At 45.0% G+C, this 16,431-nt stretch overlaps 1 protein-coding gene across 1 annotated transcript in view; it reads right to left on the bottom strand.

The window, feature by feature from the left end:
- LOC134303092 (cytosolic phospholipase A2 gamma-like) overlaps positions 1–16,431 on the bottom strand; it is a 41,181-nt gene that overhangs the window by 14,229 nt on the left and 10,521 nt on the right. The window contains exons 2-3 of the mRNA XM_062988376.1: positions 772–914; positions 490–685 (exon numbers count right to left, since the gene is read on the bottom strand). Of these exons, the coding sequence (XP_062844446.1) occupies positions 490–685; positions 772–914 (339 nt within the window). The remainder of the gene's footprint in view (positions 1–489; positions 686–771; positions 915–16,431) is intronic.

Here is a 16,431-nt window from a genome sequence, read left to right as displayed (position 1 = left end):
AGGTATTATTTAGGTGGTGGACGATTCTCAGCACTGCAGTGACACTGACATGGTGGTGGTGTGTTAGTGTGTGTTGTGCTGGTATGAGTGGATCAGACACAGCAGTGCTGCTGGAGTTTTTAAACACCTCACTGTCACTGCTGGACTGAGAATAGTCCACCAACCAAAAATATCCAGCCAACAGCGCCCCGTGGGCAGCGTCCTGTGACCACTGATGAAGGTCTAGAAGATGACCGACTCAAACAGCAGCAATAGATGAGCGATCGTCTCTGACTTTACATCTACAAGGTGGACCGACTAGGTAGGAGTGTCTAATAGAGTGGACAGTGAGTGGACACTCAGTCACACCCACTGCAGTGCTGAGAATCATCCACCACCTAAATAATACCTGCTCTGTGGTGGTCCTGTGGAGGTCCTGACCATTGAAGAACAGGGTGATCTACCTTGACTTGTGTGGATATTAGGGAATGATCTGCACCTAGTTCTTACCTCCTTCAATGATCCTGATATAAACACCGCCCAGACGTGCGTCAGACTGTAGTTATTGGTTTGATAGTACTCCACCAGCTTGTCGAGTTGCTCCGTCCATGTGACTTCTCCATCAGTCAGCCTGTTAGCGATGATGGGTTTCACAGTCTCCAGTTTGGTGGACCAGTCTTGTTCTTTGTACAGTGATGCCATGCACCTACAGAGAACAGATGAACATTTAATCAGAAACAGCTTGAATTATAATCATACATGTTTTATATGGTGGTCAGTCTGGATCAGTACCAGGTCGATCCAGAGACTCCACTCAGGTATGTGACTGAGTCAAGCAGTTGCACTTCATTCAGAGCACCCAGTGATCCCAGCAGTGCCACCATGGCTCTCAGACCTCCACCAGAACCCAGCACGGCAATGTTGGGTGTCGTTTCCTGTCAGAGGTAAAACACAAATCCTAAATGCTCTATCTGAACATGGATTATCAGCATACAGTGTGTGCAGAGGAATGCAGATCAGTGGTTCTCAACCTTTCATAGACCCCCTTGTGTTCAAACACAAATTCTGACACCCCCTTGACACGGGTTATGATCTTATTCTTACATTTTCAGCAAAGATGACAAAAGGTTTTCTAATTTACGTTATTTAGTGTCGTGTACAAGGTGTGTAGTGATGATGTGTGTTACAGAAAGGTGTTGTGTACCTCAGTACAGGGTGTGTAGTGATGTGTGTTACAGAAAGGTGTTGTGTACCTCCGTACAGGGTGTGTAGTGATGTTGTGCGTTACAGAACAGTGTTGTGTACCTCAGTACAGGGTGTGTAGTGATGTGTTACAGAACGGTGTTGTGTACCTCAGTACAGGGTGTATAGTGATGTTGTGTGTTACAGAACGGTGTTGTGTACCTTAGTACATTGTGTGTAGTGATGATGTGTGTTACAGAACAGTGTTGTGTACCTCAGTACAGGGTGTGTAGTGATGATGTGTGTTACAGAACGGTGTTGTGTACTTCAGTACAGGGTGTGTAGTGATGATGTGTCTTACAGAACGGTGTTGTGTACCTCAGTACAGGGTGTGTAGTGATGATGTGTGTTACAGAACGGTGTTGTGTACCTCAGTACAGGGTGTGTAGTGATGATGTGTCTTACAGAACGGTGTTGTGTACCTCAGTACAGGGTGTGTAGTGATGATGTGTGTTACAGAACGGTGTTGTGTACCTCAGTACAGGGTGTGTAGTGATGATGTGTCTTACAGAACGGTGTTGTGTACCTCAGTACAGGGTGTGTAGTGATGATGTGTGTTACAGAACGGTGTTGTGTACCTCAGTACAGGGTGTGTAGTGATGATGTGTCTTACAGAACGGTGTTGTGTACCTCAGTACAGGGTGTGTAGTGATGATGTGTGTTACAGAACGGTGTTGTGTACCTCAGTACAGGGTGTGTAGTGATAATGTGTCTTACAGAACGGTGTTGTGTACCTCAGTACAGGGTGTGTAGTGATGATGTGTGTTACAGAACGGTGTTGTGTACCTCAGTACAGGGTGTGTAGTGATGATGTGTCTTACAGAACGGTGTTGTGTACCTCAGTACAGGGTGTGTAGTGATTATGTGTGTTACAGAACGGTGTTGTGTACCTCAGTACAGGGTGTGTAGTGATAATGTGTGTTACAGAACGGTGTTGTGTACCTCAGTACAGGGTGTGTAGTGATGTTGTGTGTTACAGAACGGTGTTGTGTACCTCAGTACAGGGTGTGTAGTGATGTTGAGTGTTACAGAACGGTGTTGTGTACTTCAGTACAGAGTGTGTAGTGATGTGTTACAGAACGGTGTTGTGTACCTCAGTACAGGGTGTGTAGTGATGATGTGTGTTACAGAACGGTGTAGTGTACCTCAGTACAGGGTGTGTAGTGATGTGTTACAGAACGGTGTTGTATACCTCAGTACAGGGTGTGTAGTGATGTTGAGTGTTACAGAACGGTGTTGTGTACTTCAGTACAGGGTGTGTAGTGATGTGTTACAGAACGGTGTTGTGTACCTCAGTACAGGGTGTGTAGTGATGTTGAGTGTTACAGAACGGTGTTGTGTACTTCAGTACAGAGTGTGTAGTGATGTGTTACAGAACGGTGTTGTGTACCTCAGTACAGGGTGTGTAGTGATGTGTGTTACAGAACGGTGTTGTGTACCTCAGTACAGGGTGTGTAGTGATGATGTGTGTTATAGAACGGTGTTGTGTACCTCAGTGCAGGGTGTGTAGTGATGTGTGTTACAGAAAGGTGTTGTGTACCTCAGTACAGGGTGTGTAGTGATGATGTGTGTTACAGAACGGTGTTGTGTACCTCAGTACAGGGTGTGTAGTGATGATGTGTCTTACAGAACGGTGTTGTGTACCTCAGTACAGGGTGTGTAGTGATGATGTGTGTTACAGAACGGTGTTGTGTACCTCAATACAGGGTGTGTAGTGATAATGTGTGTTACAGAACGGTGTTGTGTACCTCAGTACAGGGTGTGTAGTGATGATGTGTCTTACAGAACGGTGTTGTGTACCTCAGTACAGGGTGTGTAGTGATGATGTGTGTTACAGAACGGTGTTGTGTACCTCAGTACAGGGTGTGTAGTGATGATGTGTCTTACAGAACGGTGTTGTGTACCTCAGTACAGGGTGTGTAGTGATGATGTGTGTTACAGAACGGTGTTGTGTACCTCAGTACAGGGTGTGTAGTGATAATGTGTCTTACAGAACGGTGTTGTGTACCTCAGTACAGGGTGTGTAGTGATGATGTGTGTTACAGAACGGTGTTGTGTACCTCAGTACAGGGTGTGTAGTGATAATGTGTCTTACAGAACGGTGTTGTGTACCTCAGTACAGGGTGTGTAGTGATGATGTGTGTTACAGAACGGTGTTGTGTACCTCAGTACAGGGTGTGTAGTGATGATGTGTCTTACAGAACGGTGTTGTGTACCTCAGTACAGGGTGTGTAGTGATTATGTGTGTTACAGAACGGTGTTGTGTACCTCAGTACAGGGTGTGTAGTGATAATGTGTGTTACAGAACGGTGTTGTGTACCTCAGTACAGGGTGTGTAGTGATGTTGTGTGTTACAGAACGGTGTCGTGTACCTCAGTACAGGGTGTGTAGTGATGTTGAGTGTTACAGAACGGTGTTGTGTACTTCAGTACAGAGTGTGTAGTGATGTGTTACAGAACGGTGTTGTGTACCTCAGTACAGGGTGTGTAGTGATGATGTGTGTTACAGAACGGTGTAGTGTACCTCAGTACAGGGTGTGTAGTGATGTGTTACAGAACGGTGTTGTATACCTCAGTACAGGGTGTGTAGTGATGTTGAGTGTTACAGAACGGTGTTGTGTACTTCAGTACAGGGTGTGTAGTGATGTGTTACAGAACGGTGTTGTGTACCTCAGTACAGGGTGTGTAGTGATGTTGAGTGTTACAGAACGGTGTTGTGTACTTCAGTACAGAGTGTGTAGTGATGTGTTACAGAACGGTGTTGTGTACCTCAGTACAGGGTGTGTAGTGATGTGTGTTACAGAACGGTGTTGTGTACCTCAGTACAGGGTGTGTAGTGATGATGTGTGTTATAGAACGGTGTTGTGTACCTCAGTACAGGGTGTGTAGTGATGTGTGTTACAGAAAGGTGTTGTGTACCTCAGTACAGGGTGTGTAGTGATGATGTGTGTTACAGAACGGTGTTGTGTACCTCAGTACAGGGTGTGTAGTGATGATGTGTCTTACAGAACGGTGTTGTGTACCTCAGTACAGGGTGTGTAGTGATGATGTGTGTTACAGAACGGTGTTGTGTACCTCAATACAGGGTGTGTAGTGATAATGTGTGTTACAGAACGGTGTTGTGTACCTCAGTACAGGGTGTGTAGTGATGATGTGTTACAGAAAGGTGTTGTGTACCTCAGTACAGGGTGTGTAGTGATGATGTGTGTTACAGAACGGTGTTGTGTACCTCAGTACAGGGTGTGTAGTGATATGTTACAGAACGGTGTTGTGTACCTCAGTACAGGGTGTGTATTGATGTTGTGTGTTACAGAACGGTGTCGTGTACCTCAGTACAGGGTGTGTAGTGATGTTGAGTGTTACAGAACGGTGTTGTGTACTTCAGTACAGAGTGTGTAGTGATGTGTTACAGAACGGTGTTGTGTACCTCAGTACAGGGTGTGTAGTGATGTGTGTTACAGAACGGTGTCGTGTACCTCAGTACAGGGTGTGTAGTGATGTTGAGTGTTACAGAACGGTGTTGTGTACTTCAGTACAGAGTGTGTAGTGATGTGTTACAGAACCGTGTTGTGTACCTCAGTACAGGGTGTGTAGTGATGATGTGTGTTACAGAACGGTGTAGTGTACCTCAGTACAGGGTGTGTAGTGATGTGTTACAGAACGGTGTTGTGTACCTCAGTACATGGTGTGTAGTGATGTTGAGTGTTACAGAACGGTGTTGTGTACTTCAGTACAGGGTGTGTAGTGATGTTGAGTGTTACAGAATGGTGTTGTGTACTTCAGTACAGAGTGTGTAGTGATGTGCTACAGAACGGTGTTGTGTACCTCAGTACAGGGTGTGTAGTAATGTTGTGTGTTACAGAACGGTGTTGTGTACCTCAGTACAGAGTGTGTAGTGATGTGTTACAGAACGGTGTCGTGTAAGTCAGTACAGGGTGTGTAGTGATGTTGTGTGTTACAGAACGGTGTTGTGTACCTCAGTACAGGGTGTGTAGTGATGTGTTACAGAACAGTGTTGTGTACCTCAGTACAGGGTGTGTAGTGATGTGTGTTACAGAAAGGTGTTGTGTACCTCAGTACAGTGTGTGTAGTGATGTTGTGTGTTGCAGAACGGTGTCGTGTAAGTCAGTACAGGGTGTGTAGTGATGTTGTGTGTTACAGAACAGTGTTGTGTACCTCAGTACAGGGTGTGTAGTGATGTTGAGTGTTACAGAACAGTGTTGTGTACCTCAGTACAGGGTGTGTAGTGATGTGTTACAGAACAGTGTTGTGTACCTCAGTACAGGGTGTGTAGTGATGTTGTGTGTTACAGAACGGTGTTGTGTACCTCAGTACAGGGTGTGTAGTGATGTGTTACAGAACAGTGTTGTGTAGCTCAGTACAGGGTGTGTAGTGATGTGTTACAGAACAGTGTTGTGTACCTCAGTACAGAGTGTGTAGTGATGTGTTACAGAACGGTGTTGTGTAGCGCAGTACAGGGTGTGTAGTGATGTTGTGTGTTACAGAACGGTGTTGTGTACCTCAGTACAGGGTGTGGAGTGATGTTGTGTGTTACAGAACGGTGTTGTGTACCACAGTACAGGGTGTGTAGTGATGTGTTACAGAACAGTGTTGTGTACCTCAGTACAGAGTGTGTAGTGATGATGTGTGTTACAGAACGGTGTTGTGTACCTCAGTACAGGGTGTGTAGTGATGTGTTACAGAACAGTGTTGTGTACCTCAGTACAGGGTGTGTAGTGATGTGTTACAGAACGGTGTTGTGTACCTCAGTACAGGATGTGTAGTGATGTTGTGTGTTACAGAACGGTGTTGTGTACCTCAGTACAGGGTGTGTAGTGATGTTGTGTGTTACAGAACGGTGTCGTGTACTTCAGTACAGGGTGTGTAGTGATGTGTTACAGAACGGTGTTGTGTACCTCAGTACAGGGTGTGTAGTGATGTTGTGTGTTACAGAACGGTGTTGTGTACCTCAGTACAGGGTGTGTAGTGATGTGTTACAAAACGACGTTGTGTACCTCAGTACAGGGTGTGTAGTGATGTTGTGTGTTACAGAACGGTGTCAAGTACCTCATTAAAGGGTGTGTAGTGATGTTGTGTGTTACAGAACGGTGTCGTGTACCTCAGTACAAGGTGTGTAGTGATGTGTGTTACAGAGCGGTGTTGTGTACCTCAGTACAGAGTGTGTAGTGATGTTGTGTGTTATAGAACGGTGTTGTGTACCTCAGTACAGGGTGTGTAGTGATGTTGTGTGTTACAGAACGGTGTTGTGTACCTCAGTACAGGGTGTGTAGTGATGTTGTGTGTTACAGAACGGTGTTGTGTACCTCAGTACAGGGTGTGTAGTGATGTGTTACAGAACGGTGTTGTGTACCTCAGTACAGGGTGTATAGTGATATGTGTTACAGAACGGTGTTGTGTACCTCAGGACAGGGTGTGTAGTGATGTTGTGTGTTACAGAACGGTCTTGTGTACCGAAGTACAGGGTGTGTAGTGATGTTGTGTGTTACAGAACAGTGTTGTGTACCTCAGTACAGGGTGTTAAGTGATGTGTGTTACAGAACGGTGTTGTGTACCTCAGTACAGGGTGTGTAGTTATGTTGTGTGTTACAGAACGGTGTCGTGTGCCTCAGTACAAGGTGTGTAGTGAAGTGGGTTACAGAGCGGTGTTGTGTACCTCAGTACAGAGTGTGCAGTGATGTTGTGTGTTATAGAACGGTGTTGTGTACCTCAGTACAGGGTGTGTAGTGATGTTGTGTGTTACAGAACGGTGTTGTGTACCTCAGTACAGGGTGTGTAGTGATGTTGTGTGTTACAGAACGGTGTTGTGTACCTCAGTACAGGGTGTGTAGTGATGTGTTACAGAACGGTGTTGTGTACCTCAGTACAGGGTGTATAGTGATATGTGTTACAGAACGGTGCTGTGTACCTCAGTACAGGGTGTGTAGTGATGTTGTGTGTTACAGAACGGTCTTGTGTACCAAAGTACAGGGTGTGTAGTGATGTTGTGTGTTACAGAACAGTGTTGTGTACCTCAGTACAGGGTGTTAAGTGATGTGTGTTACAGAACGGTGTTGTGTACCTCAGTACAGGGTGTGTAGTTATGTTGTGTGTTACAGAAAGGTGTTGTGTACCTCAGTACAGGGTGTGTAGTGATGTTGTGTGTTACAGAACGGTGTTGTGTACCTCAGTACAGGGTGTGTAGTGATGTGTTACAGAAAGGTGTTGTGTACCTCAGTACAGAGTGTATAGTGATGTTGTGTGTTACAGAACGGTGTTGTGTACCTCAGTACAGGGTGTGTAGTGATGTTGTGTGTTACAGAAAGGTGTTGTGTACCAAAGTACAGGGTGTGTAGTGATGTTGTGTGTTACAGAACAGTGTTGTGTACCTCAGTACAGGGTGTTAAGTGATGTGTGTTACAGAACGGTGTTGTGTACCTCAGTACAGGGTGTGTAGTTATGTTGTGTGTTAAAGAACGGTGTTGTGTACCTCAGTACAGGGTGTGTAGTGATGTGTTACAGAACGGTGTCGTGTACCTCAGTACATGGTGTGTAGTGATGTTATGTGTTACAGAACAGTGTTGTGTACCTCAGTACAGGGTGTTAAGTGATGTGTATTACAGAACGGTGTTGTGTACCTCAGTACAGGGTATGTAGTTATGTTGTGTGTTACAGAACGGTGTTGTGTACCTCAGTACAGGGTGTGTAGTGATGTGTTACAGAACAGTGTTGTGTACCTCAGTACAGGGTGTTAAGTGATGTCTGTCACAGAACGGTGTTGTGTACCTCAGTACAGGGTGTGTAGTGATGTGTGTTACAGAGCGGTGTTGTGTACCTCAGTACAGAGTGTGTAGTGATGTTGTGTGTTATAGAACGGTGTTGTGTACCTCAGTACAGGGTGTGTAGTGATGTTGTGTGTTACAGAACAGTGTTGTGTACCTCAGTACAGGGTGTTAAGTGATGTGTGTTACAGAACGGTGTTGTGTACCTCAGTACAGGGTGTGTAGTTATGTTGTGTGTTACAGAACGGTGTCGTGTACCTCAGTACAAGGTGTGTAGTGAAGTGGGTTACAGAGCGGTGTTGTGTACCTCAGTACAGAGTGTGCAGTGATGTTGTGTGTTATAGAACGGTGTTGTGTACCTCAGTACAGGGTGTGTAGTGATGTTGTGTGTTACAGAACGGTGTTGTGTACCTCAGTACAGGGTGTGTAGTGATGTTGTGTGTTACAGAACGGTGTTGTGTACCTCAGTACAGGGTGTGTAGTGATGTGTTACAGAACGGTGTTGTGTACCTCAGTACAGGGTGTATAGTGATATGTGTTACAGAACGGTGCTGTGTACCTCAGTACAGGGTGTGTAGTGATGTTGTGTGTTACAGAACGGTCTTGTGTACCAAAGTACAGGGTGTGTAGTGATGTTGTGTGTTACAGAACAGTGTTGTGTACCTCAGTACAGGGTGTTAAGTGATGTGTGTTACAGAACGGTGTTGTGTACCTCAGTACAGGGTGTGTAGTTATGTTGTGTGTTACAGAAAGGTGTTGTGTACCTCAGTACAGGGTGTGTAGTGATGTTGTGTGTTACAGAACGGTGTTGTGTACCTCAGTACAGGGTGTGTAGTGATGTGTTACAGAAAGGTGTTCTGTACCTCAGTACAGAGTGTATAGTGATGTTGTGTGTTACAGAACGGTGTTGTGTACCTCAGTACAGGGTGTGTAGTGATGTTGTGTGTTACAGAAAGGTGTTGTGTACCAAAGTACAGGGTGTGTAGTGATGTTGTGTGTTACAGAACAGTGTTGTGTACCTCAGTACAGGGTGTTAAGTGATGTGTGTTACAGAACGGTGTTGTGTACCTCAGTACAGGGTGTGTAGTTATGTTGTGTGTTAAAGAACGGTGTTGTGTACCTCAGTACAGGGTGTGTAGTGATGTGTTACAGAACGGTGTCGTGTACCTCAGTACATGGTGTGTAGTGATGTTATGTGTTACAGAACAGTGTTGTGTACCTCAGTACAGGGTGTTAAGTGATGTGTGTTACAGAACGGTGTTGTGTACCTCAATACAGGGTATGTAGTTATGTTGTGTGTTACAGAACGGTGTTGTGTACCTCAGTACAGGGTGTGTAGTGATGTGTTACAGAACAGTGTTGTGTACCTCAGTACAGGGTGTTAAGTGATGTCTGTCACAGAACGGTGTTGTGTACCTGAGTACAGGGTGTGTAGTGATGTGTGTTACAGAGCGGTGTTGTGTACCTCAGTACAGAGTGTGTAGTGATGTTGTGTGTTATAGAACGGTGTTGTGTACCTCAGTACAGGGTGTGTAGTGATGTTGTGTGTTACAGAACGGTGTTGTGTACCTCAGTACAGGGTGTGTAGTGATGTTGTGTGTTACAGAACGGTGTTGTGTACCTCAGTACAGGGAGTGTAGTGATGTGTTACAGAACGGTGTTGTGTACCTCAGTACAGGGTGTATAGTGATATGTGTTACAGAACGGTGTTGTGTACCTCAGGACAGGGTGTGTAGTGATGTTGTGTGTTACAGAACGGTCTTGTGTACCGAAGTACAGGGTGTGTAGTGATGTTGTGTGTTACAGAACAGTGTTGTGTACCTCAGTACAGGGTGTTAAGTGATGTGTGTTACAGAACGGTGTTGTGTACCTCAGTACAGGGTGTGTAGTTATGTTGTGTGTTACAGAACGGTGTCGTGTACCTCAGTACAAGGTGTGTAGTAAAGTGGGTTACAGAGCGGTGTTGTGTACCTCAGTACAGAGTGTGCAGTGATGTTGTGTGTTATAGAACGGTGTTGTGTACCTCAGTACAGGGTGTGTAGTGATGTTGTGTGTTACAGAACGGTGTTGTGTACCTCAGTACAGGGTGTGTAGTGATGTTGTGTGTTACAGAACGGTGTTGTGTACCTCAGTACAGGGTGTGTAGTGATGTGTTACAGAACGGTGTTGTGTACCTCAGTACAGGGTGTATAGTGATATGTGTTACAGAACGGTGCTGTGTACCTCAGTACAGGGTGTGTAGTGATGTTGTGTGTTACAGAACGGTCTTGTGTACCAAAGTACAGGGTGTGTAGTGATGTTGTGTGTTACAGAACAGTGTTGTGTACCTCAGTACAGGGTGTTAAGTGATGTGTGTTACAGAACGGTGTTGTGTACCTCAGTACAGGGTGTGTAGTTATGTTGTGTGTTACAGAAAGGTGTTGTGTACCTCAGTACAGGGTGTGTAGTGATGTTGTGTGTTACAGAACGGTGTTGTGTACCTCAGTACAGGGTGTGTAGTGATGTGTTACAGAAAGGTGTTGTGTACCTCAGTACAGAGTGTATAGTGATGTTGTGTGTTACAGAACGGTGTTGTGTACCTCAGTACAGGGTGTGTAGTGATGTTGTGTGTTACAGAAAGGTGTTGTGTACCAAAGTACAGGGTGTGTAGTGATGTTGTGTGTTACAGAACAGTGTTGTGTACCTCAGTACAGGGTGTTAAGTGATGTGTGTTACAGAACGGTGTTGTGTACCTCAGTACAGGGTGTGTAGTTATGTTGTGTGTTAAAGAACGGTGTTGTGTACCTCAGTACAGGGTGTGTAGTGATGTGTTACAGAACGGTGTCGTGTACCTCAGTACATGGTGTGTAGTGATGTTATGTGTTACAGAACAGTGTTGTGTACCTCAGTACAGGGTGTTAAGTGATGTGTGTTACAGAACGGTGTTGTGTACCTCAGTACAGGGTATGTAGTTATGTTGTGTGTTACAGAACGGTGTTGTGTACCTCAGTACAGGGTGTGTAGTGATGTGTTACAGAACAGTGTTGTGTACCTCAGTACAGGGTGTTAAGTGATGTCTGTCACAGAACGGTGTTGTGTACCTCAGTACAGGGTGTGTAGTGATGTGTGTTACAGAACGGTGTTGTGTACCTCGATACAGGGTGTGTAGTGATGTGTTACAGTACGGTGTCGTGTACCTCAGTACAGGGTGTGAAGTGATGTTGTGTGTTACAGAACGGTGTTGTGTACCTCAGTACAGGGTGTGTAGTGATGTTGTGTGTTACAGAACGGTGTTGTGTACCTCAGCACAGGGTGTGTAGTGATGTGTGTTAGAGAACGATGTTGTGTATCTCAGTACAGGGTGTGTAGTGATGTTGTGTGTTGCAGAATGGTGTTGTGTACCTCAGTACAGGGTGTGTAGTGATGTTATGTGTTACAGAACGGTGTTGTGTACCTCAGTACAGGGTGTGTAGTGATGTTGTGTGTTACAGAACGGTGTCGTGTACTTCAGCACAGGGTGTGTAGTGATGTGTTACAGAACGGTGTTGTGTACCTCAGTACAGGGTGTGTAGTGATGTTGTGTGTTACAGAACGGTGTTGTGTACCTCAGTACAGGGTGTGTAGTGATGTGTTACAAAACGATGTTGTGTACCTCAGTACAGGGTGTGTAGTGATGTTGTGTGTTACAGAACGGTGTCGTGTACCTCAGTACAAGGTGTGTAGTGAAGTGGGTTACAGAGCGGTGTTGTGTACCTCAGTACAGAGTGTGTAGTGATGTTGTGTGTTATAGAACGGTGTTGTGTACCTCAGTACAGGGTGTGTAGTGATGTTGTGTGTTACAGAACGGTGTTGTGTACCTCAGTACAGGGTGTGTAGTGATGTTGTGTGTTACAGAACGGTGTTGTGTACCTCAGTACAGGGTGTGTAGTGATGTGTTACAGAACGGTGTTGTGTACCTCAGTACAGGGTGTATAGTGATATGTGTTACAGAACGGTGCTGTGTACCTCAGTACAGGGTGTGTAGTGATGTTGTGTGTTACAGAACGGTCTTGTGTACCAAAGTACAGGGTTTGTAGTGATGTTGTGTGTTACAGAACAGTGTTGTGTACCTCAGCACAGGGTGTTAAGTGATGTGTGTTACAGAACGGTGTTGTGTACCTCAGTACAGGGTGTGTAGTTATGTTGTGTGTTACAGAAAGGTGTTGTGTACCTCAGTACAGGGTGTGTAGTGATGTTGTGTGTTACAGAACGGTGTTGTGTACCTCAGTACAGGGTGTGTAGTGATGTGTTACAGAAAGGTGTTGTGTACCTCAGTACAGAGTGTATAGTGATGTTGTGTGTTACAGAACGGTGTTGTGTACCTCAGTACAGGGTGTGTAGTGATGTTGTGTGTTACAGAAAGGTGTTGTGTACCAAAGTACAGGGTGTGTAGTGATGTTGTGTGTTACAGAACAGTGTTGTGTACCTCAGTACAGGGTGTTAAGTGATGTGTGTTACAGAACGGTGTTGTGTACCTCAGCACAGGGTGTGTAGTTATGTTGTGTGTTAAAGAACGGTGTTGTGTACCTCAGTACAGGGTGTGTAGTGATGTGTTACAGAACGGTGTTGTGTACCTCAGTACAGGGTGTGTAGTGATGTTGTGTGTTACAGAACGGTGTTGTGTACCTCAGTACAGGGTGTGTAGTGATGTGTTACAAAACGATGTTGTGTACCTCAGTACAGGGTGTGTAGTGATGTTGTGTGTTACAGAACGGTGTCAAGTACCTCATTAAAGGGTGTGTAGTGATGTTGTGTGTTACAGAACGGTGTCGTGTACCTCAGTACAAGGTGTGTAGTGATGTGTGTTACAGAGCGGTGTTGTGTACCTCAGTACAGAGTGTGTAGTGATGTTGTGTGTTATAGAACGGTGTTGTGTACCTCAGTACAGGGTGTGTAGTGATGTTGTGTTTTACAGAACGGTGTTGTGTACCTCAGTACAGGGTGTGTAGTGATGTTGTGTGTTACAGAACGGTGTTGTGTACCTCAGTACAGGGTGTGTAGTGATGTGTTACAGAACGGTGTTGTGTACCTCAGTACAGGGTGTATAGTGATATGTGTTACAGAACGGTGTTGTGTACCTCAGTACAGGGTGTGTAGTGATGTTGTGTGTTACAGAACGGTCTTGTGTACCGAAGTACAGGGTGTGTAGTGATGTTGTGTGTTACAGAACAGTGTTGTGTACCTCAGTACAGGGTGTTAAGTGATGTGTGTTACAGAACGGTGTTGTGTACCTCAGTACAGGGTGTGTAGTTATGTTGTGTTACAGAACAGTGTTGTGTACCTCAGTACAGGGTGTGTAGTGATGTTGTGTGTTACAGAACAGTGTTGTGTACCTCAGTACAGGGTGTGTAGTGATGTGTGTTACAGAACGGTGTAGTGTACCTCAGTACAGGGTGTGTAGTGATGTTGTGTGTTAAAGAAGGGTGTCGTGTACATCAGTACAGGGTGTGTAGTGATGTGAGTTACAGAACGGTGTCGTGTACCTCAGTACAGGGAGTGTAGTGATGTTGTGTGTTACAGAACGGTGTTGTGTACCTCAGCACAGGGTGTGTAGTGATGTTGTGTGTTACAGAACGGTGTTGTGTACCTCAGTACAGGGTGTGTAGTGATGTTTTGTGTTACAGAACGGTGTTGTGTACCTCAGTACAGGGTGTGTAGTGATGTTATGTGTTACAGAACGGTGTTGTGTACCTCAGCACAGGGTGTGTAGTGATGTGTTACAGAACGGTGTTGTGTACCTTAGTACAGGGTGTGTAGTGATGTTGTGTGTTACAGAAAGGTGTTGTGTACCTCAGTACAGAGTGTGTAGTGATGTGTTACAGAACGGTGTTGTGTACCTTAGTACAGGGTGTGTAGTGATGTGTTACAGAACGGTGTTGTGTACCTCAGTACAGGGTATGTAGTAATGTTGTGTGTTACAGAACGGTGTTGTGTACCTCAGTACAGGGTGTGTAGTGATGTTGTGTGTTACAGAACGGTGTTGTGTACTAAAGTACAGGGTGTGTAGTGATTTTGTGTGTTACAGAACAATGTTGTGTACCTCAGTACAGGGTGTTAAGTGATGTGTGTTACAGAAGAGTGTTGTGTACCTCAGTACAGGGTGTGTAGTTATGTGTTACAGAATGGTGATGTGTACCTCAGTATAGGGTGTGTAGTTATGTTGTGTGTTACAGAAAGGTGTTGTGTACCAAAGTACAGGGTGTGTAGTGATGTTGTGTGTTACAGAACGGTGTTGTGTACCAAAGTACAGGGTGTGTAGTGATGTTGTGTGTTACAGAACGGTGTTGTGTACCAAAGTACAGGGTGTGTAGTGATGTTGTGTGTTACAGAACAGTGTTGTGTACCTCAGTACAGAGTGTGTAGTGATGTGTTACAGAACGGTGTTGTGTACCTTAGTACAGGGTGTGTAGTGATGTTGTGTTACAGAACGGTGTTGTGTACCTCAGTACAGGGTGTGCAGTGATGTTGTGTGTTACAGAACGGTGTTGTGTACCTCAGCACAAGGTGTGTAGTGATGTTGTGTGTTACAGAACGGTGTTGTGTACCTCAGTACAGGGTGTGTAGTGATGTTGTGTGTTACAGAACGGTGTTGTGTACTAAAGTACAGGGTGTGTAGTGATGTTGTGTGTTACAGAACAGTGTTGTGTACCTCAGTACAGAGTGTGAAGTGATGTGTTACAGAACGGTGTTGTGTACCTTAGTACAGGGTGTGTAGTGATGTTGTGTTACAGAACGGTGTTGTGTACCTCAGTACAGGGTGTGCAGTGATGTTGTGTGTTACAGAACGGTGTTGTGTACCTCAGCACAGGGTGTGTAGTGATGTTGTGTGTTACAGAACAGTATTATGTACCTCAGTACAGGGTGTGTAGTGATGTTGTGTGTTACAGAACGGTGTTGAGTACTAAAGTACAGTGTGTGTAGTGATGTTGTGTGTTACAGAACAATGTTGTGTACCTCAGTACAGGGTGTTAAGTGATGTGTGTTACAGAAGAGTGTTGTGTACCTCAGTACAGGGTGTGTAGTGATGTTTTGTGTTACAGAACGGTGTTGTGTTCCTCAGTACAGGGTGTGTAGTGATGTTATGTGTTACAGAACGGTGTTGTGTACCTCAGAACAGGGTGTATAGTGATGTGTGTTACAGAACGGTGTTGAGTACCTCAGTACAGGGTGTGTAGTGATGTTGTGTGTTACAGAACGGTGTTGTGTACCAAAGTACAGGGTGTGTAGTGATGTTGTGTGTTACAGAAAGGTGTTGTGTACCTCAGTACAGAGTGTGTAGTGATGTGTTACAGAACGGTGTTGTGTACCTTAGTACAGGGTGTGTAGTGATGTTGTGTGTTACAGAACGGTGTTGTGTACCTCAGTACAGGGTGTGTAGTGATGTTGTGTGTTACAGAACGGTGTTGTGTACTAAAGTACAGGGTGTGTAGTGATGTTGTGTGTTACTGAACAATGTTGTGTACCTCAGTACAGGGTGTTAAGTGATGTGTGTTACAGAAGAGTGTTGTGTACCTCAGTACAGGGTGTGTAGTGATGTTGTGTGTTACAGAACGGTGTTGTGTACCTCAGCACAGGGTGTGTAGTGATGTTGTGTGCTACAGAACGGTGTTGTGTTCCTCAGTACAGGGTGTGTAGTGATGTTGTGTGTTACAGAACGGTGTTGTGTACTAAAGTACAGGGTGTGTAGTGATGTTGTGTGTTACAGAACAATGTGGTGTACCTCAGTACAGGGTGTTAAGTGATGTGTGTTACAGAAGAGTGTTGTGTACCTCAGTAAAGGGTGTGTAGCTATGTATTACAGAACGGTGTTGTGTACCTCAGTACAGGGTGTGTAGTTATGTTGTGTGTTACAGAAAGGTGTTGTGTACCAAAGTACAGGGTGTGTAGTGATGTTGTGTGTTACAGAACGGTGTTGTGTACCTCAGTACAGGGTGTGTAGTGATGTTGAGTGTTACAGAACGGTGTTGTGTACCTCAGTACAGGGTGTGTAGTGATGTTGTTTGTTACAGGACGGTGTTTTGTACCTCAGTAAAGGGTGTGTAGTGATGTTGTGTGTTACAGAACAGTGTTGTGTACCTCAGTACAGAGTGTGTAGTGATGTTGTTTGTTACAGAACGGTGTTGTGTACCTCAGTACAGGGTGTTAAGTGATGTGTGTTACAGAAGAGTGTTGTGTACCTCAGTACAGGGTGTGTAGTGATGTTGTGTGTTACAGAACGGTGTTGTGTACCTCAGCACAGGGTGTTAAGTGATGTGTGTTACAGAAGAGTGTTGTGTACCTCAGTACAGGGTGTGTAGTGATGTTTTGTGTTACAGAACGGTGTTGTGTTCCTCAGTACAGGGTGTGTAGTGATGTTATGTGTTACAGAACGGTGTTGTGTACCTCAGCACAGGGTGTGTAGTGATGTGTTACAG

The sequence above is a fragment of the Trichomycterus rosablanca genome, chromosome 2, assembly GCF_030014385.1.
Source record: "Trichomycterus rosablanca isolate fTriRos1 chromosome 2, fTriRos1.hap1, whole genome shotgun sequence".
Taxonomy (NCBI): domain Eukaryota; kingdom Metazoa; phylum Chordata; class Actinopteri; order Siluriformes; family Trichomycteridae; genus Trichomycterus; species Trichomycterus rosablanca.
This window is presented reverse-complemented; position numbering and strand designations above follow the sequence as displayed.